This window comes from Crotalus tigris, unplaced genomic scaffold (genome assembly GCF_016545835.1).
Source record: "Crotalus tigris isolate CLP2741 ecotype Arizona unplaced genomic scaffold, ASM1654583v1 scf7180000024119.3904262, whole genome shotgun sequence".
NCBI lineage: Eukaryota > Metazoa > Chordata > Lepidosauria > Squamata > Viperidae > Crotalus > Crotalus tigris.
Genome location: NW_024100396.1, coordinates 3297951 through 3322650, shown reverse-complemented (window position 1 = coordinate 3322650; position 24700 = coordinate 3297951). Strand labels below are relative to the sequence as shown.

Below are 24700 nucleotides of genomic sequence, written 5' to 3'. Positions count from 1 at the left end.
AAACTCAATGAAATCTGATAAAACATGAATAAGATTTTGTTCTCAAAACTGCAGTGATAAAGAAAGAACCCCAATTTAAAAAGAAAACCAGTGTATTTTCAGTGTATCCTCTGTTGCTATAATGGCATGTGGGAATCACCTTAGGAAAGAATTGCAGCCAGAGGACCAGTCAGATAAGAGGAAGCTTAATCTACAAAAGGAATGTGGATGTGGCAAATGCCTCAAAAGGGACTCTCCCTAGTTTCATGGGATGTAAAGGCAACAGGGGAGAAATGTACTTTCAGACTTAACAGATTCTATTAATCTAACGCTATAATAAAGTAGAATTAATTCATCTGGGCATATTTCCTATCTGAACTACTTTGCTAGGTTGCAAGTTGGTTGCCTCGATTCTAGTTAACTTCTCATTATTATTATTTTTAGCATTTGGAAGCTTTATGGAAGATTCCATAGAACTCTTGGTACCAAACGTCTTGTTTGATTTTGTCATTAAATGTCTAGGATGCATATGTGTCAGGACATATGCTCTACAATTTTGGAAGTTAAATGTCTGTCCAAAGCACCACCTGATATGATAACGAGACAAAGTGTGGGATACAGTATGGCCAAATGCCTGTTGGCTTGAGTCCAGGAGGTTATAAACTATTTCTTAAAAGAAATGAAGCCACACTTAGAAAAAAGAAATAGAGCCTGAATTTCTAAATAACTGGTTAATCAGATCACATCTGAATGAAACATTATTTTCTAGAATGATTTCAGTCAGTCAAGGTTAGGTTTTGGCACAGAAACTAGCTTGAACATACTATGAGATGATATTTCCTACGAGAATCCCAAGGAAGAATATGAGTCTATTAATTCTTATGACCTTATAGCACCTTTCAATATTACTGATCATGGGATCCTTTTGGACCGGTTTTGTAATCATTCCAATCATAAGACAATTTATAAAAACATAACACCAAAAAATCAAGATACAAGATAAGCAGCAAATAAATTTAACAAATAAATAAATGTATATGCAACACAGCTGCATACTTTTCATTCTGGCAAGATTTCATCTATAGGTATAAAGCAATAAGGACCTCAGTTTGGATGAATTGCCATGTGTTATTCCTGGTTTTGGACCTCATAGACCATAAGTGAGAACCCATTCTTCTGATTTTTATTTTATTTTATTTTATTGCTGAAACCAGCACAAAACATTGCAAATTGTGGTCATAAGACCACAGGATGCTATACCCAGTTGCAAATGTGAGCTAGTGGCAAACACCCCAAATGTAATCATGGAACCACACAGACCCATTGTAATCTTGAACAGTTAAGTGATCAGTCACAGGTCAAGGACTACCTATATGCATTTGAGATCCCACTAATGGACTATTCTATCTGGAACCTCTGATTAGCCTCAGGTTTTGAACAATAAAATGACTTCTGCTGTACTCTATATTATGATTGCTTAACAGATGGAGAAGATGTTTGATCCATCTTTCCCCCCCCATTGTTCCTTTTGAAGAAAGATTAGTGATGAGTTGTACATACTGTATGTACTTTGTATGGAGAGATGAGTCACATGGAACATAAGAAGGATTTGTCATGTGGCATTTAATGTGATAGACAGCTTTTCCATGGAAGGAAGCAATGCACTGTATTATGAAAAATGCTATGATAATAGGTACTCTGCGGTTAAATAATTAAACTGAGAAACATAGTAAATTCAACTGAAAACTGGCAGAAAACTCTTGGCCAAATTTTTTCACAAATAAACAAAGAGTCTTAAAAATGTGTATCAACCTATTCTAGAAGCTGATGTCTCACAGTCAGTGAAAAAACTGAAGCTGAAAAGATACTGGATATTTCAGAAGTCAGTTTAGCTGAAAGTGCCTCCAAATCTACCATGAAGTATTTACAGGAAATAGTAAAGATTTTGAAATTATTATCATTATTATCATTATTATCGATCATCGCACAGTCAACCAGATGTTCAGACTGGATTTGGCATTTTGTCTACCTATCGAGTCCTTACCCAGGACCTGGGATAGGCAGATGTGGATGTTTGATGGTATTACAGGTATCGTTGCAGGATGGAAGCAGTTCCTAATAAGGCCGCCTTTTGCAATTGACTAATAGCAAATTTGTCAATGCCAATGGTGTTCAAGTGGTGCTCCAGTTGTTTTGGGATTGCACCCAAGGAGCCTATGACTATTGGTACTACCCTTGCTTGCTTTTGCCACAGTCTTTCTATTTCTATTTGTAGGTCTTTGTATTTTGTTATCTTCTCCAGTTCTTTCTCTTCTATTCTGCTATCTCCAGGCACTGCCACGTCCACTATCCAGACTTTTTTGTCTTTCTTATCGACAATTGTTAAGTCTGGGGTGTTATGTTGCAGGTGCTTGTCTGTTTGAATTCTGAAGTCCCAGAGCAGTTTAATTTTATCATTTTCTATGACTTTCTCTATTTTATGATCCCACCAGTTTTTGCTTACAGGCAAATGATATTTTTTGCAGATCTTCCAATGCACCATTGTTGCTACTTTGTCATGCCGCTGCTTGTAATCAGTCTGTGCAATCTTCTTGCAACAGCTTACCAAGTGGTCCACTGTTTCTTCAGCTTCTTTGCATAGGCGGCACTTACTGTCTGTTGCTGTCTTCTCAATTTTGACTTTGTATGCATTTGTCCTTAAGGCTTGGTCTTGTGCAGCCAGAATTAGTCCCTCGGTCTCTTTCTTCAATTTTCCTGCTCTTAGCCATTGCCAGGTTTTATTATTATCTGCTTTCCCAGCTATTTTTTTCATGTATTGGCCATGTAGTGCTTTGTCTTCCCATGCCTCTATTCTGTTCTTCATTTGGTCTTTCTTGTAGGCCAGTTTGGTCTCTCCAGTAGTTAGTAAGCCTTCCTGATATACTAATTTCAGTGCATCTTCATCATTGTTCTTCAGATATTCTTCCAAAGCCATTTTTTCTTCTTCAACCATCTGATGTACTTGTAGCATTCCACGCCCACCTATTTGCCTTGGTAGATAAAGTCTATCAATGTCACTGCGTGGATGAAGGGCATGATTCATTGTCATTATTTTTCTGGTCTGCCTATCCATTGCTTTTAGTTCTGCTTGAGTCCAGTCCACTATTCCAGCTGTGTACCTAATGACTGGGATTGCCCAGGTGTTGATTGCCTTTATGGTATTTCCTCCATTGAGTTTGGATTTTAAGATCTTCTTCACTCTCTTGATGTATTCACCTCTAATCTTTTTCTTGACTTCAGTGTGCTTGATGTTGTCAGCTTGAAGGATACCCAAGTATTTGTAGTACTCTTCCTCATCCAGACTCTTAATGTTATTTTCGTGGGGCATCTTGATTCCTTCAGTTTTCATTATTTTTCCTTGTTTGATAGTAAGTGTGGCACATTTGTCCAAGCCAAACTCCATTACAATATCTTGGCTATATATACGGACAGTGTTGAGCAGCGATTCTATTTCAGATGATGTTTTTCCATACAGCTTCAGATCATCCATATAAAGGAGGTGGGATAGTCTGGCAGATGTTTTTGATGTTTGATAGCCATGTCCTGAGTTATTCAGTATTGTTGACAGAGGAAACAGTGCAATAACAAATAGTAATGGTGATAATGAATCTCCTTGAAATATTCCTCTCTTGATATTAACCTCTCCCAGCCTCTCACCATTGATCTGCAACTGTGTCTTCCATTGTGCCATCGATCTTTGCACAAATTTTCTGATGTTTCTACTGACTCCTGTTATTTCTAGGCACTTTATTATCCAATCATGTGGCAGAGAGTCAAATGCCTTTTTGTAGTCAATCCATGCCACATTCAGGTTGGTCTTCCTTCTCTTGCAGTTTTCCAAGATCATTTTGTCTATTAGGAGTTGATCTTTTGTTCCTCTGCTATTGGGGCGGTTTCCTTTCTGCTCAGGTGGAAAGAGATTGTTTTCAACTAGATGCTGTTGCACTGCATCAGCTACTACACCAGTTAGTAATTTGAAAGTTGTTGGTAAGCAGGTAATTGGCCTGTAGTTACCTGGTGTTGCCCCTTTTGCTGGATTTTTCATTATTAGGTAGGTTTTCCCAGTTGTTAGCCACTTTTCAATTTCTCCTCCTTGTAGTATATTGTTGAACTGCTTGGCAATGAGTGGGTGTATAACAGTTAGATGTTTCAACCAAAACCCATGCAGTTCATCTTCACCTGGTGCTGACCAATTTTTGATTTTCTTTGCTCTTTTTTCTACCATTTTTGTTGTTATTACTAGTTCTTTCATTTCAACTTCTGTTTTATTTGCATCCACCTCTTTTAACCAAGCCGCATCCTTGTTGTATTTCTTTGGGTTATCCCATATCTGCTTCCAGAACTGCACTGTTTCTTCCTTGTCAGGTACTGACTGATTCCTTGCAGTTTCTCCATTGATGGATTGGTAGAAACGTTTCTGATTGGATTGAAATTGGAGGTTCTGCCTATAGTTTGCAATTCGAGCTTCATATCTACTGATTTTCCTGGCTATAGCTGTTATTTGTTGCTTTATTATTTCCAGTGCTTCCTTGATCTTCCTTGTTTCTATTATTATTATTATTATTATTATTATTATTATTATTATTATTATTATTATTGAAAATCTGTGAGCGATCGCAACATGCCATACACCCAAGGAGACAAGAGTATTTCTGCAAGAAAAAAAAAAGGGGTGGGGAATCCAGCAGAAAGACCTGAAAGACTCAGCTAGGTGAAAATATTTATTTCTGCCAAGAGAGGTGTTATGCTATCTGAAAGTGCATCCAAACCTCTGCAATTTCATATTATTTCCTTATTCTAGATCTGTAAACAACTTACACATAGTAAAATATGCCTTCAGGTTTGCAGAAAGGTTTAGAAGTTGCATCAGCTTCTTCTAGTTGGAAGGGTACTTTGGACATTGCTAGCTGAACCAGAGAGAATTTATGTTTCAGAAGAATGAAACCTCTTTGCAGCCTTGTCCAGCAAATAACCTTTTAACCGTAGGGTGGACAGAAACAATGATACGCACAAACCAGAAGTTGATCAAGGTATGACTAATGGATTATAGTACCAAGTGTCAGGACATGAACTTTCAAGATGCAGAACTGCTTAAAAACAGCCAGACCCCGTCTGAAATTGCATTTTAAATTGTAACATTGTTCCAAGACAAGACCGATAAAAACCAGTTAGTCAGAGTCCAATACTTTTAGGTTATAAAGCGGAAAGAGGAGCTAGTAGAGTAAGCTGTATATGTGTGTGTGTATCAAGCATACTATTTTGCTTACTGCTTTTTCGTCGGCTTTTTCTTCTTGCTATCTTTTCTACTTTGGGGATAGCTTTTTGAAATCAGACAGCATCAAGAACTTTTGGCTACTGTGGCTAATTTACAGAACCCCATTGCTTGGGAAAAACCATGTTGATCAATGTTATCTACCTTCAATTATTAGCTGGAATTGTGAAATATATTAAAGTAACAATTATATTCAAACTGTGATTCAGTAAATCCAATTGTACATTGTTGCTTTCCATGAAGATTGTGCCCACTGAAATCCAGAGGTGCTTAAACTTTTGCATGTAACTATACTGAGAGCCAATTTGGTGTGGTGGTTAAGGCATCAGACTAGAAATCAGGAGACCATGAGTTCTAGTGCTGCTTTGGGCGCAAAGCAGCAGGGTGATCATGGGCCAGTCACCTTCTTTCAGCCCTAGGAAGGAAGCAATGGCAAACCACTTCTGAAAAATGCAGGGCTTTATCTGGGCAGTCTGAACAGGAATCAGACATGATTTAAAGATAGAAAAAAGTTACTACTACATGATGGTTGAATGAAAAGTAATGCTTCACCTCCATGTCCTTCGTTTTAATTTGGGGTATGTTAATAAATGAAACAGGAAAATAATTCTTGAAATAAGCTATTTTGTTACCTGTATTTACTTTTCCACATAATCACCACCACTTGCTCCACACTCCTGTCAATAAGGGACAAGTTTCTTACAGCCCTCGTGAAAGAACTCCACATTTGCCCTTCAAGCAGATCCCGACAAACCTTCCAATCTTTTCATTTGAGTCAAACAGATACCCACAATGTTTTTTTTTATTATTATTATTTTGCAAAAAGGTGGGATCCGCAAGGCACTTGATCTGGATAGTCTAGCAGTGAGAATTAACATCACAACTGCCTTTTCCGTGACTTGTGAGGCACAGTGTTTTCATGTTGCAGCAACATTTCCTTCTTGTGCTTCTGAATGCTACTAAATTGTAGTTTCAAAGTTTTGAATGTTACAATGTAGCACTGAGTTGACTGTGGTGGCAGATTGAAGGAAAATCAATGTGAATAACATCATATGTACCTCCTCATATGCACTTAGATCTGAGGTCTATTTTCTCTCTCTTTCTCTATCAGCTTTGTGATGATACTTCATGGACTGATGTTTCATTTCTAAGCCATAACAATTAGCCTATTTGGGTGGGGGGAGAGCTGTCGTGATACTGTCAAGAAATTCCTCATATTTATTCTGATAACATGACAACAATTGTGGGCAAATTTCAACTTATGAACCTTAATTTTTGCCATGGCCATCTTGCACAGAGTTTCTAATATTGAAGAACATAAACAATGGAACTATTACTTTTCTGGGAAATACCAAGATTGACAAAAAATTTCCTTTGACTGTTTTGCTGTCTGTCTGTAATTATATCAATCTTTTTCATATGAAACTTGTTAGCTGTCATCACAGGTCTTCCACTTGGTTTTTAATCACACAAATCAGCTCTTCCTGGTTCCTAACTTTATGTTTTTTGGCCCAATAGAGCACAGTACTCAAGTCAACAGAGTAACCATCACCATAAATAACCCGCATTCAGCAATGAATATCATTTAGAGAGGCTCTTTGGGCAGTAAAAAAAATCAATTGTGGCATATCTTTGAAGCAACTGACAAAAACTCATTACAGTTTTTGATTTCACAAGTAATAGCAACTTTTTCTCACAGTAACTTCTTGCCAACTAAAGTGAAAGAACACATCAGAGCTTCTAGTGCAGGATGTCAAACTTGCGACGTCACATGATGTCATGCTCATGTCAGTACTGCCATCTGTTGGTGATTTATAACATTGGAAGCATCAATTTTCATTCAACCCTCATTTTGTTGTTCATTTCTAGTCCCATTGACATTATCTTTTGCTTATTGTTTAATGAACATTACAACCCCATGACTTTAACTGATCATGTCAGTATGGAAGTGATTATTCATGACATGTGTTAATCTAGGTCACAATCTTATGTTCATGCTTTTTTGGAAGTTCCAGGTTTCAGCAGGTTCAAAATTTATGGACCACATTTAGTTACTGTATACTTAAATCAAGAGGATACTGAAACAAAGTTATAATACTGGAAAATATTTTGTGCATGCATCTAAGTCTCTTTTTATTAAATAGGCCATTTGCTGTTGTTGTTATGCTTTTCAGTAAGTTAAATTCTTTTAAGAATTTAGGAAATGACTAACTTTAAATATCTTAACATATTTATATTCATCTTTTTGTTTTGGATGTTAACAAATTACAGGTAATCCTTGACTTACAACCATTCATTTAGTGACTGTTCAAAGTGACAATGGCGCTGAAAAAAGTGACTTATGACTGTTTTTCACATTTATGACTGTTGCTCCATCCCCAGGATCCCATGATCAAAATTTAGTGCTTACTTCACATTTATGATGGTTTCAGTGTCCCAGGTCCTTTTTGCAACCTTCTGACAAGCAAAGTCAATGGGGAAGCCAGATTCACTTAACAAACCATGTCACTAACTTAACAACTGCAGTCATTCACTTAGCAAGAAGGTTGTAAAATGGGGTAAAATTGACTTAACAACTGTCTCACTTAGCAACAGAAATTTTGGGCTCAATTGTGACCGTAAATCAAGGACTCTCTATAAGGTTTTGTTTTGTGTTTTGCTATTATCAAATACCCTGCATCACTGTATGTTGGATATACCTAAAGGAATCATACTATTTAATATATTTTAGTCCTGACTGATGTATCATTATTGCTTTTATATCTCACCTTAACCTAACTCATGCTTAACTGCAAATAAATATTGAAAAACTCTTATTAAAAATGAGATGTTTGCTCTTTTATAACTAAACCATATTTTCAACATTTGTAAATTTTATCACTGGATAAAATCTCCCTACAACCAAAAATGTAATTTTTAGCTCTTGAAGACCTCAGGAAAAAATGATTTATTAAACCCAAAAGATAATATCAGAAGGTATAATTTATTTAAACTGAGATTTACCCCTACAAATGCTGAAAAAAAAATCTACTGGGATATTTCTAAATAGGGACCAAGACCAGAAAAAAAAGCTTTTTAAAAATCAGATCCTTATTTTAATACCTTAAGAATATTGCCACAGATCTGAAATCTTAGGACCTGGGTTTTAATAATTCATAATTTTAGAATAACACTCTACTGATTAGTATTTCAGCCAACATCTGAGACAAATGCAACATAGTTAACAGATAAATGTTTATATTTAACAATATTTTAATACTTTATAAACTGAAACAATGAACAGGATGACCTATTTAAGAGAAGTCAGAATCACTTTTTTTTTAGTTTTCTATAAATAAAGGCAAAAGATGCAGTCAGCTGTTATTCCAGTCACTGCTTCTGGCAGGTGATATTAAGAGGGCCTGCATAGCAGTTTCTATCTGGCTGATAATATGTTGGATAAGGAAACAGTTGGTATCTGTCTCATTTCACCAGACACCCCACTTAGATAAGATGAAATTGAGGGTTTTACAATGACCTACTAACTCAAAAGAGTTATAACTTTCACCTATTAACGTGGTCTAAAGCTTGAAGGTATGATAAATAACCACATCAGCCATTATAAATGGTACATGCTCCAATGAAAAGTGGTTTTAAAAAAGTTAATTAAAAGTACAATCAAAAATGTTATCTAAATATATATTGTTTTTAAAATCTCTGCATAACATATGATCTATTAAAGATATTCAAAATATTTTAAAATCAAAATATTTCATGTCCAAAATACATTGCATCAATCACCTCAGAAATGTTTAGAAGCCCTGTTCAAGCTTAAAGCAATTATTTTGAACTTGGAAATAACTCTTCTGAGCTTGAAACATTTTCAGATAGGTCTGAAAATAACTCACTTTGAACTTGATACTGGGTGTTTCAACTCAAAATGTTTTGTATATTCCTACATGAAATATAGTAATCATTTCAATCTGCACTGGAGAATACAGAAAACAATTAGGACTTAAGCACACAAAAAATATTAAATCTTAAAGACATATAAATTATTATGTTACAATGGGACTTATTTGGTTGTTATTAACTTGATACTATGTAAGCGCCAGCACGGTGTAATGATTAATAGTGAACTCAGAGTGGAAAGACCCAGGTTTAGTCTTCTCTTAGGCATAGAAGCCTAATCAATGGCAGCCAGCTGATAAACAATCTGTCTTTTCGCATTGGAAGCTTTATTGGAAGAGCATGTGAAATACAAAAGAACCATGCAACTAAGCAAGACAAACAGTAAGTAATAGTATCTTGATAGCAGAACTGGACATATTGAAGCTTATTACTTTTACTATCTTTGGATATATCTAATTTTAGATAGGACTGGGCTATAGGTTCATTAGGCTTTTGATAACAAATTAAGAACTGCAACTAAGTCAGTGGATAGATAGGAATCTTTTACTAATATCAGGTCTGATGTGAGAGCACTTCTGGAACCGTCATTATTCACAGGCTGAGAGATACTGTGGCTCAAAAAATTGCCGCTCAGATTTTGGTGATACTACACCTGGAGCTGTGACTAAAGCAGGTATATTATTGCCAAATACAGGTCTGCTTTCAGAAATAATTGGAACATATGGCTGGTACAAAATGCAGCCAGACCTAATATTGTTATGATATTCTGGAAAAATCTGGTTCCCAGCTTACTTCCATTTGAAGTTCTATCAATGGGCAGGAAGGAATAGATCAGTGTTTCTCAACCTTGACAATTTTAAGGCATGTGGACTGCTGCTGGCTGTGGAATTCTGGGAGTTGAAGTCCACATGCCTTAAAATTGTCAAGGTTGAGAAACACTGGAATAGATATTTCTCATCAATGGACGGCAGACTCTACAATTACCTCCTGCAAGAGTCCTATCTTGCTCTCTCTTCTGAAAAAGTTGTAAAGCAAGTTTTTAATTCACTTATTGCATTGTTTCATAATATTTTCACTGTGGATCTTTATTTCAACTATTAGACTACACTATACAGATAGTTCTCACCAGAATTGTCATTGTAAGTTGTTGTGATCATAAATCACAGATTGAGTCAGGCCCAATTTTTGTGGTTGTTAAGCAAATCACATGGTTATTAAATCAATTCAGCTTCCCCAAAGAACATTTTTTTTTTTTTGCCAGAAATGGGCAAAAAAAGCTGCAAATCATGATTACATAACCATAGGACACTGCATCTGGTTGTAAATGCAAGCCAGGTGCCTGAATTGTAGATCACATGATTATAGAGGTAATACAATGGTTGTAAGTAGAATACAGATTATAAGTATAGTGGAATTACCGGTTGAGGGGAGGGGGACCCTCTAGGGCAGGGCTAGGCAACCTTGGCTCTTTTATGACTCATGGACTTCAACCTTGCTGGCTCAGGAATTCTGGGAGTTGAAGTCCATGAGTCATAAAAGAGCCAAGATTGCCTAGCCCTGCTCTAGGGGGAATAAAGAGACGTTCCAGCATGGAATCAGTTTGGGGGAAGAAATGTCTGAGGTCCAAACCTTAGTGTGATGGAAATTCCAGCTATACAGGAGGGTTGTGTTAAAGAGGGGGCCAAGCTTAGAATCCCTGCACTACGGAAAGCTCCAGACTTGACCTATCTCAGAATCCCTGAAGCCTTTTCTGACCATTCCCAAGGGAATGCAATCATTCTGGCAAGTTTCTTATAATTATAGGTGATCAACAATAAAATATCTACCTGGGTGTATTCACTAATGATTCTGGGTTCTTGCACCTGACAATAAGTCTCTTTTTCCAAGACTGTCATAATTTTGAACCATTGTTAAATGAACAGTGATAAGTTGAAGACTACCTGCACATGTTTTCAGCACTGTATAAGCTACCTGGAGAACTATTTACAAACATAATTAGTAACATGTAGCAACTAACATTTGTAATGAACAAGTATTACACATCATTTTGCAATTTCCTTCAGCACTTGCAAAAGTTAGTACAGTTTCCGTAAGGTACTGTACTGGTGTAGAAACTTCTTCTAATTCTTTTACTAGCTGACCTGGAAGACTTCTGCCAATTATGAGTGCCAGAGGAGCTGCAGGATGCTGTGGAAGAGAGCAAAGCAATATGGCCACTTCAATTTGTTCTGAAAAGTGAAGGAGCCACACTTCTTCATGAGAAAGATTCCAGAGCGAGCTTTCTTTTATCTTTCATTGAAGCAAACTATCCATATGAAGCCCTACTGTTTAATACATTCAGATGTCAATGTCACACTCTACATTACAGTGACTTGCATTCCTAGTATAATGTTGTAAGTCAATCACAGCAATCCATACTAACTATACAATTGGTATTGGACTGATAAAGAGGACAGCGTCTCAATTGCTCAAAAAGATAATCAACTTGATCCAATTCGAATGCATATGATTTAGAAAGTAGATTTGATTTGATGAATCAAAGAGAGTCAGAAAATCAATCCAATTCAGTAATTTGAGCTTAACTGGGTCAATTTGTTTTGAATTTCCATTTGAATTAAAAAAAAACTTTCTGGGAATATGCAGAGATTTGAAATTATTTAGATAAATATAAAGGTATCAATTTTGGCCTTCTGATTTGATTTGGAAAGCTAATTTAACTAGGAGAGTCAAATTAATTGCCATCAAATCTCTGAATCCAAATTTCACACAGCCCTAATATTTCCTTTAATTCCCTGAAACAATGTATTGATATAATATAAAAAACTGGAATATAAGTAACACAAGAAGCTCTAACATTATACAGAAGTATCCCTTACACATCAAATAGTTCACTTATCTCTCATCTCCATAATTAAGACACGTAACTTTCATCAAAACAGAGACTAAAATAACATAATTTTCCTTTTTTTATAAGAAAGCTGTGACTCAGATCCACTGAATAAAAACACACACAGACACAGATTCATACCAGTATTATAGCCAGGAGATCACTATCAAAAAGTAGAAAATGTAAATTTTCCTTCTGCATCTTTGCTGCATTAGTCCTCCTTTTGAATCTTAAATGAATGGAAAAAAAATCTGATCTATTTTTAAAGTTATTTTGGATGATTTTCAAGGATTTATAAATAAATGCCAGATACACTCTTACAACTGAAATAAACCATAATAAGGAATCCAGTAGATTATCTGCATGTATTTACAAACCTTTGCATTTAGCGCCAACAGCATTCATTGTTGCCTGAAATTCTAAACATCTTTCTTTTAGATCAATGCCAAACACCATGAACACATTACTGTAATGCAAACCAGTTAGAAGATAGCATTAATAACTTTTTGTTCATGCAGCTCAATACTCAAAAGTGCAGGTTAACTAACCTTATTCTATTTGGCACCTACATGAGTCAGAGGAGGATCATGGCCAAAACCATCTTTTGGGGGGGGGGGAAACAGAGGCAGATTACAGAAGCAGCTGATGTGCAGATAACAAAAGATACTCAACTTGAGAACACAGGTTTGGATTTGTTCTTTACCTGCTTTCTCCTTGCTTGTTGTTTGAAGGCGGAGGATGCAACACAGTCTGATTCCCTTCCATTTCCACAATACACTTGGTATTCAGCTCCAACTCTAGAAGGTTAACACAAGGGACTTCAGAACTTTGTCTCCCCCAAGGATACTTCCCTTCCAGCTTTATTCTGATTGATCGACCGGCCGGCCGACCGATTGATTGATACATACTTCGCCAGCCAACAGAACTTTTCCCGATTCTTTCTCACGCTTAGCAAACTATTCCCATTTACGACTAGAAGCGTAGGAAACGAGAGGGGCGTTGTTCTCCAAAATACTGAAAGGAGCGCGGGGAGAAGAAGCCCAGCAAGACACTCGAGATTTCTGCTATACGCGCTCCGGGCTCGCACACGGCGCGACCCGAGACCTCGGTTTCGCAGGTTTGCTCTCCACCCCGCTTCCCACGACCTTTCGCCGTTCCAGAGAGTTTTGCTGAAGTCGGGACAACAGCCCCTTCCCCGAAAGGGCTGCAACTCCGAACCTTTGCTTTCCCCAACCCTTCTGCAAACAAGTGCATTCTGCAAACAGTCCGCCCGCGGAGGAGGAGGAGAGGGGGCGAAGGAAGGGATCACTCAGGGAGAAATGAGCACCATCGTTATTCTTCCATCGGATTTATTACCTCGTCTGTTCATGGGCCGGACTCTGACGGCCACTTTCACCTTGGTATCCGACATCTTTCCCGGCAGCGAAGGTGAATCCTCCCCGCAGAAGCGAACGAAGGTCTGGAGCCTCCCTTCACAGGACCCCTCGCCTCAGAGCCGCGGCAGCTGCTCGCAACGACACTCCCGCAGCCGCCCAGGCAGCGCGAGGAGCGCGGCGCAGACGAGGGTCATCCCGGCCTGGGGGGGGGGGGAGAGAGAAGTCAGGGGAAGCCGCGCAAAGCTTGAAAAGCAGCCGCCGAAGAAGAGTTTCCCAGAGACGCCGAGGCAGCCGCTTTTTGCTTCAGCCTAGCCTGCGCGACAAGCTCCGCCGCCGCCTGCGCTGCTGCCGCCGCCTCCTCTCCCCCGCCACCGCCATCTTCCAGCTTCCGCGGCGGCGGCGGCGCCCGGCGGCTCCTGCCTTAGTCCCTCTTCCCTGTGGAGATTCCAGGGCCGGGGGGGAGGGGCAGCGAGGGCCGATGTCGGAAATACCCGAGCGCCTTCGCCCCTGTGAAGCGACGGGAGGGGGGGGGGGACTCCACGGCACAGCCAACTGCTGAAGGGCGGCTAAAAGTCATGCGCGAACTTTCCCAGGCCGCCAGCCGGGGATGGCGGCTGGCGCAAGCGCAGTCAGACGCGGGTGGTTCTGCTCGCTCCTCTCCTCCTGGAGGCGGCCGGCGGGGTCAAGATTGACAAAAGGGAATGGGCGGCGACGGAGAACTTTCGCCGCCCGACGGAGCAGCAAGTTGAAGGCAGCGGCGTGTCCTTGGCGGACGGTGGAAGACGGGGACGAGCGTGAAATAGCGCGGGAGCGATTGCCCGTGTGAAGGAAAAGCGTGGAATGTGGAATAATGAAATGGACGCAGGTCCGGTCTGCTCGAGATCCAGACTGCGCTCTTTGTTTCTTTTCAGCTACGACCGCCGGGACTGAATAATTCACTTAAGAAATCGGGGTGCGGCACTAGTCCCGAGTTTTTGAGATCACGGAGCCACCTTTAGCCCTGGTTTGCAACAAAGGGGACATTACAAAAATAAATTGTCCTCTTTTCTGCTTTCTTCCCTCGCCTCCTTCTTCACTTGCCATCTCCCTCCCTTCTCTGGGTCCGCCGCTTCCTGTGAACAACTTTCCCCGTCCGGCTAGAAGGGTTGGATTTATTTTATTTTTTATTTATTCATTTTGTCCTACAAGGAGTGTTTTGTGCCTTAACTCCTGTCAAGTCTTTTCTCCTTGCTGGTAAAGCAGCTTAGAGCAGCGCAGCACAGGATGGGCTTTCTATTGACCGTTTAATAGCAGGATGAATGAATGCAGACATACAGGAACCTCTGTTGTTTACTGGCTGTCCGAAGTTAACAAGGGGACTGGAAAAAAGCGACTTAGGACTCTTTTACAGACTTGTGACCATGGCAGCATCCCCCTGGTCACATGATCAAAATTCAGAGCTTGGCAACTGACTTCAGTCCTGAGGTCATGTGATCATGAAAGTCACCTTTTGTGACCTTCTGACAAGCAAAGTCAAAATCTTGACAACCGTTTTACTAGCTCAACAACTGCAGTGATTCTCTTAACAATTATGGCAAGAAAGGTCATAAAATGGGGAGAAACTCAATTGTCTTGCTTAGCAGCAGACATTTGGGGCTCAATTGTCCTAAGTCAAATACCTGCATACCTCTGATTTAGCCCTCAACTCTTACATACTGAGAGAAGAATGTGGATTCGTCCCCTTCCTAAATGCATGCATGCACCTGAAAGGTTGCTAAGTTGCGTTATAGAGCATAAACTCTACCCTTTCTGAGCCCTAATCCTTACAGTAATTATCCCGCCTTTTGCCCTATGTTTTAGGAAAAAAAATTCTTTTTGATCTATGACTAATAAAAATCTATAGTGCCTCAAATTCTGTTTTGATCCTCACCACCAATGTGATATGTCATAGCACAGGATGCGAACTAGGCCATTGGCTAGTTTTGCCCACTGTATGCTGTGTTTTGACTTGTTGCTGGTTATATATTACCTGATTATAGCTTGTGAGTGTGTGTGAATCTTTGAATCGGTTTTTGACTCCTGGCAAATACCTGAACGAGTCCTGCAGGTTTCTTAGGAAGGTTTCAGAAGTAGTTTGTCATCAGCTTCTTCCTAGGTCTGAGAGAGACTGGTGCAAGATCACCCCGCCTTGCTTTATGCCTAAGGCAGGATTAGAACTTGCAGCCTCCTGGTTTCTAGCCTGGTGCCTTAACCGTTATACCAAACTGGCTCTCCCAATTATAGCTTATTTCTTAATGAAAAAACAAACCACAAGACCTTTTTCAGTACATTGTAGTTAAAAAAAATTGACATAGTCATCAAAACACATGAGTGCTATTTGTCCCTTGAACCCATGCGTTTTGGTGTGGAAGGAACTCTATTTAGGCTTTGTAATTTGTTAAAACAAATGCATACTACATGATTCTCTCAAACAATAGGAAAAGTTATATTATTTAATCAATACTATATGATAGGCAGTCGCAGAAGTGTTTGTGTGAGAGAAATTAGCATATTGAGATTGACTTCATGTTGCAGTACTTCCTTCTATTGCAAAGCATAATGATTAATGTTTAATTGGATGGTCATTGTTCTTAACTCTGCTCACTTTTCATTCTCATTTCTCTATTCTGGAACTGGAAAATAAACATTTAGCAACCCATTTTCAGTTTCAGACATACTCAACACAAATTAGCGTGAACTATAGAGAAAACAAGACTTCCATTATTTGCCCCTCCCTAAATCATCCACTCTTCATTATGACAAAAGAATGTCTGGTATGCAAGAAACAGATCCCCATCACTCAGTTATGAACATGGATTCTGAACTGACGCCAGGGGTTCCCGACTAAAGAGGCCAATATCAGAAAAGCTTAGGAATTTAGAACAAATACCTTAAATATATAGTTTTCAAAGATACTTTCTAAAATCATATACACAACAGAAATCATAGCATTTGTATTTCAAGATAATTGACATGTTTAAGTCTTGCTTAAAACTAAAATGCCTTTCTATAAATGGGAAGCCCATTAGTGTGTCATTGTAGATTTGTACTATATAAAAATAATAAATTCTAACATAATAGATAGGCACCCAATTCCATAGAACTATGCAAAACATTAAAAAAAATAAAAGTCCTTGTATTACAATGCTTTTATACAATCTCTGGACTGGCCACAGTTGGAATGCACTAGTTAGAATGTGTGCCGTTCTAGCTAAAATATATCTTACAAAGGATTATATAGAGTTGTAGAAAATGCAGAAAGAAGCAATTGGTGGACCAACTTTTAGGAAAAAGTAAAAGGGAATTAAAAAATATCTTTTGGGGTAAATAATAGAACCATGTTTTTCTATGAAGCTGGCTGGTGGAAAGTTTAGTTAAGATAGAAGCACCTCTTCATTGCAATATATTCCCAGGGATATAATTTACTATCATAATTCTGATGACCTGAATGGAGCAAATCTGATGCATTGATTAAGGCACTATAAACATATAAAATCAAGTTTCCCATTAGTATCCTGTCTCAATGTTATTTTCCAATGAAGAAAACAAAATACAAGGAAAGAGTGGCAGAGCGCTATGGTTCTTGGAATTCAACAAGAAGGGGAGAAAAACCTTGAAGATAAGATAGAGTTCCCCAATGGAAGTTTCCAACATTAACATTGCAAAACTCTCTTCACCATGTTTTCCTGCATCACAACAGAGTTGGAGAACTGCCAACAAGCTCCCATGTTAAAAGAACACAGGGCACAACATTTGTCCCAGATTAGTACAAATATTGCATGTAGAATGGCCCAGTGATTGATATCTTTATTGTGTAAGAATTGTTGGAATCAGTTCCCCTTGCTCGTCCTCATCTAAGTGAACAATCTGATAATTCCACAAATCTAATGATTCTTCATTTCTTGAACATGGATGATTATTTCACTAGATCCCATGGAGAGGGAGACAGATTAAGGTAAAAATATTATAATAGCAATGTTACATTGTACGCAATCATGCTTCGGGGAGGATTTTGTTCGCAAATTTTTCTGACTTTAATTTTGTTCTGCGTAATGTTGCTACATTGTATTCCATGTGATTGTGATGTCCCTGAACTGGAAAAAAAGGACATCCCTAAAGGATGGCAGTTTCTGAGCAATAGCTGTTTTTAAACGGAGGATTTTATGCAACATACTAAAACTGAAACCTGGGTCTCATATAATTCACATCCAGCTAAACAAAATTATGGATTAACGTGCTGGCCTTTCTCATACAAGAACATGCTAAAAGAAAGGTTAAGTTCTTGCTGTGTTCAAAACAACAAACTATCACGTTCCAATTTAGCACAATGTAAAATGTTGTAGGAAGTCGTCCAATATGTTGTTTCTCAGTTTCCTAAATTCTGGAAATGGTGCTGCTTGAATATTGTACTATTATTGTTTTTTAGAATGTTTATGGGGTTTTATTATTTTCCTTGAAGGCAAGCAAATAGATAATATTTGTCCCATATGCAGTTTGCAAGTCCATAAAAACCATTCAGTGTGTTTCTTTAAAATGTAAAGGATAATAGAGAGATGGGGAATGGGTGCAGAGAACTCCATTCTTGCCCCCTTTTTTGAGTTTGAATTCTGTAAGGGTAATTTCCACTGCCTATTGCTTATACGTGTCTGATTTTCACTCTCATTTCAAGTCAGTTCAGAATCAAATCTACAAATACAAGAAGAATAACACTGAGCTGTTAGCTTAATCAGGTGAGCAAGTCCAACCTGGGGTACTGATAGAGACAGGATAGAAGGGAAGTTCTCTTTTCACTGGCTAACTTTCCTTCCGTTTACAAAACTGCAAATACCTTCACTCTAACACAAAATAGATCTGCAGTGTTTGCTGATGGATTTAGGTTATGTTGCCCTGAAATAATTGGAACTGCATCAAAGTTGAATGTCATTTTGATTACGAAATGTAATCTTGTAAAGAATATGACAAAGGGAGGCAATTTTCTCATATATACTACTTTAATATAGTCAGTATATGTCATACTATACCAAGTTGAATTTATTGAACATATAGGTAGTCCTCACTTAAGGACTGCCTGGTTTAGCAACTGTTTGAAGTTATGATGGTGTTAAAAAAGTAACTTTATGATCAGTACTTACACTTACAGCCATAACAGCATCCCCACAGTCACATGGTGAAGTTTCAAGCACATTGCAACTGGGGCGGATGTTGATGGCTTTTGTAGCATCCCACAGTCACGTGATTGCCATTTGTGAACTTCTCAGCTGGCTTTTGACAAGCAGAAGTAATGGAGAATCTGGCAATAAAATTGCAAGTTGCAGTCGTGATGTCTTGCTTAACAACCACAAGTGATTCATTTAATGATTGAGTAGAAGTAAGGTTATAAATCCATCATAGTTATATCCTGCTTAATGATCATATTGCTTTGAAGTAGAGGTGGTGGTCCCAATTGTGATTGTTAAGTGAGGACTACCTGTAATTCCTTTGAGAAAATAACATTAACTTTCCAGAGTTCTTCCATGTTCTCCTTTTGCAGCAAAAAAAACCCCAAACCAAAATAAAACTAAAGGGGGCATTGGTGTTGGTGTCAGAAGGGAAGGGAAGGGAAGGAAGGAAGGAAGGAGATAGGAGAAAGAGAAAATAAGTAAAGGGTGGCCTTGCCCATTTGGGTCTTCATTTTTACTCACAGTCCAGAGGTACTGAACAGGAAAAGATTCTCCACCCTTATAGAGCATGCAGTTGAAAAAGGAAACCCTTGCTGTAATGTTTGTATTAGGAATCTCATTCCAAAAACTATAACTTTTTTTTCCAATATGGGAAGGTAGGCAGGGGATATTGTGGCACACAATAGATATCTTAAGCTTTCTCTGTGTTTAAGATTTTTTTCCTTACCTGCCTACAATTTTTTTAAAAGGGGTAATATTTCTGGTTCCCCTCTGTGCTGGGGGATTCTGAAAGCCACCAATATAGGAATGCCTGCAAGCTGAATGTGATTCAGGGCTGCACTTATTCCTGCTTATAGAAGAGATTTTTGGAATGAAAAACTTCCTGGCAGAAATATGAAAATTAAACCTCATGACTTAAAATGAAAACAACATTCAAAAGATCCAGCTCAATTTACTGGCACTACATCTCTTTTGGCCCAGAGCTATTAAATGAATCAAATGCTACTGTGATTATAGGTTATTTTAAAAATAACCTTAATACTTGTGGATGTGGTATATATATATGTATGTATATATATATATATATTAGTGTGTGTGTGTGTGTGTATATATATATATACACACACACACACTAATCCAAATTGTGTACAATACATACTTCTTAATCCTGTCAGTTTTGGAAGACACTGTAAAGCTTTACTTCTGTAAATGAACATGGAGATACTTTTCTGATGGTATCACGTCTGTGCTGATGTGAAACTTATTTTTTGCCAGAAGTAACTGTAGGATACTTGACTGCCAACGTTTTCTCCAAAAACCAAGGGGGAAAAAGAGTAAACGTTATTTTTATCCTAATTCCATTCCTATTCTAACTACAACATACCAGATGGTAAATTTTGTACAAATCATGGCAAGGATCCAGAATTAGCTTCCGATGAATCAAAATGTTTTCTTCTATTGGCAAAAGGATCCAAGATTTAACAGCAATTTGGTCTGAGAGTAGAGGATGGGGCCCAAATTGCAATAAGTCCTAATTTAGTGCTTCTCTATTCAAGGGAACGTCCCAGCCTTCCAGAGCATAAAGGAGAAGATGGAGAAATGACAAATATTGTCTTCCTTATTCTTCCACTCAGAAGAACTCTGGACACAATTCAGTCATTTGACTCAGAATTATTTTTCCATGTGGGTTTCCAAGAATATGATGTTTTTATAGCCTCTCATGAGTTTTTCACATGCAACAATTTTAATTTACATAAGGATGCTAGGTAAAGTGTAAAATTCCACCAGATTAACCGATGAACAGTGCACTGCATTTTTTTAAACCCGCAGTAGTGGAAAATAATTTGCTAACACAGATTCTTTAAGTTCATCCCTGTTCTTGTTTAGAAAACAGCAACAACAGTATGACTTGTGTTGTGAGGAATACATTTGCATTTCTCATGTTGTAAATTCTAGAATCCTAACAACACCAAGACTGAAAAAGCAGGAAGCAGCACCTGCTTAACCATGTGTAACTTTGAAAGCTAAGTAGGATTGAGTCAAGTTGATAATTGGATGGGAGATCACAGAGAATAATCTAGTTGCAGACTAGACTGGAAAACTGAAAAAAAAAATCTGAAAGAAAACAATGGCAAACTATTCCTCCATTTTCTATGGGCACGTTAATGAAGTTAAGTAGCTGATTTTGAAGGAAGTTTAAATTTAAGTCAAATATATGTTAGCTGCAACCATGTGTATTTTGGGCTTGTTTTTGTTTTTAAAAAAAGAGCATGCTTTTTGAGACTTTACCCTTTAAAGGAAAAGATGGTGGGGTAAAAATGCTTAAATTCCCCCTCCCACCCCCTGCCCCAAGTAAAAATGGGTTTCCAACTATATTTTATTCTTTGAAGCTAATTTTTTGGATGTTTATTGGATGAAAGCAACCATAGTAGATAATACTGAGGAGAAAAATAGCTCCAAGGTAAATTGCCAGAATTCCCTTGTTTTTTTGGGAGGGAAGGTTTCAATTTAAATTGAATTTATAGTTCTGAAGACTCTCTCTCTCTCTCCCTCTCTCCCTCTCTCCCTCTCTCTCTCTCTCTCTCTCTCTCTCACACACACACACACACACACACACACGTAGTTAATACATTTAGATATATGTTACCTGCATACAAATGCATCAAAAATATTACTGTTTATTATATGTTATGTATTTCATTCACACCCATTAAAGAAAGAAATATATGATGTAAAACGTAACTCTGTATATGTACCGTAGTTTATCCCTTACACTGATGAAATGGTTGATTTAAACTATATCTTTTCTTTGACAGATATTCTGTAGTAGTACAGAATTATCTTAACACTTAACATTAATGCTTAATGTTCTCCACATGCAGGTTTGCACTGGTTTAACTAGCTGCAAGGTGTTTAAAATAAATTAATATAATGATATGGATGTGAGTCATCCTCATGCCTTGACTAGCTGTGAACATGTCACTCCAATACCCTGTTTTGTTCCACTCTAAATTACTTACATGATGACACTGCAAAGTATTTACTGAAACCAACTATTCCCAGAATAACTGACAAATATCATTTTCCCTGATGTTTCTTGGGTCCGTCTTGGTTATAAACCTGCCTTTCTAAATTTACAAATTTAAATGAAATATCAACTTCCAGAATCCTCAGTCACATTGGTTAGAAATAATGTGATTGGCATGCTCAACATAACCGGAGGGCATCAGGTTAGAAAAACGAACACAAATCAGAATTATTTAGTAATGCAGAAAAGAAAAGAATCCTTTATTTTGTTTTAAGAAACCCTAAGTTTCTGGTGGAAAGAGATCAAATAGACTGGCTTTCTATCATCTATAACCCAAGAGAAACTCATCCTACTCAGAACTGAATACGTACAGTTTCAAAGTAGGTCACATCTGGCTTCATATATTTTACTACAGTAATTCTACTAGGGATGGTCACTTGGCAGTGCACTTCTACTCAGAAATAAGTTAACACGACTTCCATTCAGGGAGGGAGACATAAAGCTATAGAGTTAAGTTTGTTTCAACTTGTTTGAACTAAAATCCACTACAGCTAAACCAGAGAGCACTCAAACCCACCAGCTGGAGAATTAAGCATTTTGAATAATCTTCCTTGAAATGAGATCCCACCCAGACCACTGTTTAGCTGAGAGTATATATTTTTAAAGAATGATCCCCACCATCCAAAACCACTAGAGAATGGTCTGATATGAAAGTTAATGCTAAAGGGTAGGAAAGACCCTGAGTTATCAAAGGTTTACACGTAGGGAATTCTTCAGGTTTTCCAAGAGAGAAGACGGCTTGGTTATAAGCATCAGTTACTATTACTTGCCCTTCCCTGCTAAAGGTCACAGCACTGGCATGGACTTTGGAAGGGAAGACAAGATTCAGGCCAAAACTGTCCACCTGGCTGATTAGCTGCAAGTCTCTGTTGAAGATTTTCAGCCTGGTATTGCCGTAGCAGAGCCCTTTGCCCATCAAATGTTCGATGACTGCGATGGCTCCGGAGATGGGCGAAACAGCCACTTTCCTTGGGTGACACAGGTTAGAATACAGCCTTTTCACTCCCTTTAATTCTCCCTTTTTAAAGTCAGCCGACAAGCGGTACAGAGCACCTGCCTCCGAATCGGTCATGAGGATGTCATTTTGTGGCGTCGTGTCCAGGCCCCACGGCAAGGAAAAGGACTCTGCAATGACCATCTTGCTCCTGCCATCACAATCGAACATTTTGACTGAACGGTCCCCGCTATCGGTGACAACAATGTGACCATCCAAAGTGACCGCGACGTCAGTTGGGTACTTGAGGTCATTTCCCGATTGCCCTTTTTCTCCAAACTGCTGTAGGCAGCTGCCACTGAAGCTAAACAGCTTAATTCTTTTCTTGCCATCGTGGGCCACTGCTAAACAGCTCGAGCTCTGACACACAGCCAGCCCTGTGGGGTTGATCAGCGTCCCCCAGCCTCCGAAAGAAAGATGAAACGTGAAGACTTGAGATCCAGGGGCAGCCACAGCCTCCCTTCTCCCCAGCATCCTTCCTGCAACTGGAGTTTGATTGGCTGAAGGACTCAGGATTTCCATCAGGTGCAACAACGGCAAGCAGTCGCTGGTCTCTGAAGATTTGCAAGCTCTGCGACAGAAAGGACACTCCAGCCTGAAATTCCGAGGGTGGGCCAGAGACATGACACACTCCAGGCACATCACATGCCCGCATGGTAAGTTCTTGGGTCGATGTTTTTTCTCCAGGCTGTATTTTTCAAAGCACACTTTGCATTCGAGCAGATTGTTCTCAGACTGATCTAGCAGCATTGTCATGATTTCTGTTTGATCAGCAGCTTTGGCAGCCATTAGTAGGAGTCTAAGAGGATTGATTGTGCTGCTGAGGAGAGGGGGAGTGCTGTGCCATCTGGTCACATTGGTGTAGTCACAAGACCCTCTTACCTCAGAGGTCTTTACGCAGATTGCTGCAGGCCACAATGCAAGCTTGCGTTGGTGTTTGGTGCCCTCTTGAGGAAATTCACATAAATTTTTTTCGGGAAAAACATCTAGATGCAAATAATAGATTCATGCTGGTTTTTTTTTAAATTATTATAATGTGAGAGAAAGCAGATAGAGCTATGCACCAGTCACTGAAGGCTGAATCCTAACAATTGTAATACATTCCATAGAAACATAACTTTCACAATTCATTCCAGCAAGTTTGGTGATGTAAAACTAGCGAGTCTGATTGTATTCACAACTCACATAAGACTAAAGTAAAGTAAAATAAATAAAGGAAGGAAGGATGAAAGTTGATTTGGCAGTCTCGGCATATTAGAATTAACAATATAAGTCATCTTCTTTTAATGACAATTGGGACTTGCATTTCAGTTGTTAAGCAAAAGTGGTGGGTACATAAAACTGTGATTATGCTTATGATCTTACTTCAATTTTATTTTTGCTTTACAGACCTGAAAAAGTTGTAAATGTGGGCATTGGTTGCAAAATTACTTTTTCATCATCATTGTATTGTAACTGCAATTTGTCACTAAATAAGGCAGTCACTAAGCAAGGACTACCTCTATTCATAGTTTTGCTAAAAAGATTCTTCCCTTAAATGTATCACCTATAAAGTAGCTATTTTTTTAAAAAAAAAACTAATAAATAAAAATCTAAAAAGCCAGGTGGAAGCACTGATCTTGGCTGATCCAAAAAAAACATTAGTAATATAGGACAACCAGGAAATCCAAGAGCAGTAGCTTGGACTAGGAAATAATAAAAAAAAGAGAGATATCGGAAAAAAACAATAGTAAAGTAAGTCCCTGTGCTTTCAATAGCTTAATGTTCATTGTAGTTGTATGGTACCTATAGTGAGAAAAACAAAGTTCCACTTATCAAGATGCCTTATGTTACACAACTTATAAAAAGGGAAGTAGTTTTTAAAAACAACTTGATTGGCCACCGATCAGATCAGTATCAAACCAGAATTATAGAAAGTCACTGGGACAAGTTAGCTACCAAAGGAATTACAGCAAACATAAAGGAAATGTTGGCATGTAGAAGGTATTTTAGAATTA

At 38.4% G+C, this 24700-nt stretch overlaps 2 protein-coding genes across 9 annotated transcripts in view; both read right to left on the bottom strand.

Annotated features, from left to right (window-relative positions):
- Window positions 1-13911, bottom strand: part of KIF13A (kinesin family member 13A) — a 78898-nt gene extending 64987 nt beyond the window's left edge. For 6 of the 8 annotated variants that reach the window (XM_039322613.1, XM_039322614.1, XM_039322616.1 and 3 more), the window contains exons 1-2: window positions 13425-13907; window positions 12772-12865 (exon numbers count right to left, since the gene is read on the bottom strand). In XM_039322613.1, the coding sequence (XP_039178547.1) occupies window positions 12772-12865; window positions 13425-13479 (149 nt within the window). In that variant the 5' untranslated portion in view covers window positions 13480-13907. Of the gene's footprint in view, window positions 1-12771; window positions 12866-13424 lie in introns of all 8 variants that reach the window. The other 2 variants (XR_005554163.1, XR_005554164.1) reach the window with 1 other exon arrangement.
- Window positions 13912-21880: 7969 nt separating this feature from the next.
- Window positions 21881-23850, bottom strand: NHLRC1 (NHL repeat containing E3 ubiquitin protein ligase 1). The gene has a single exon (XM_039322656.1). The coding sequence runs from the start codon at window positions 23490-23492 to the stop codon at window positions 22290-22292; it is 1203 nt and encodes a 400-aa protein (XP_039178590.1). The 5' UTR covers window positions 23493-23850; the 3' UTR covers window positions 21881-22289.
- Between the last annotated feature and the right edge of the window lie 850 nt (window positions 23851-24700).

Excerpts from the sequence above, each read along its gene's own strand:
- NHLRC1 (XM_039322656.1), bottom strand. The coding sequence starts at position 23,492 with ATGGCTGCCAAAGCTGCTGATCAAACAGAAATCATGACAATGCTGCTA.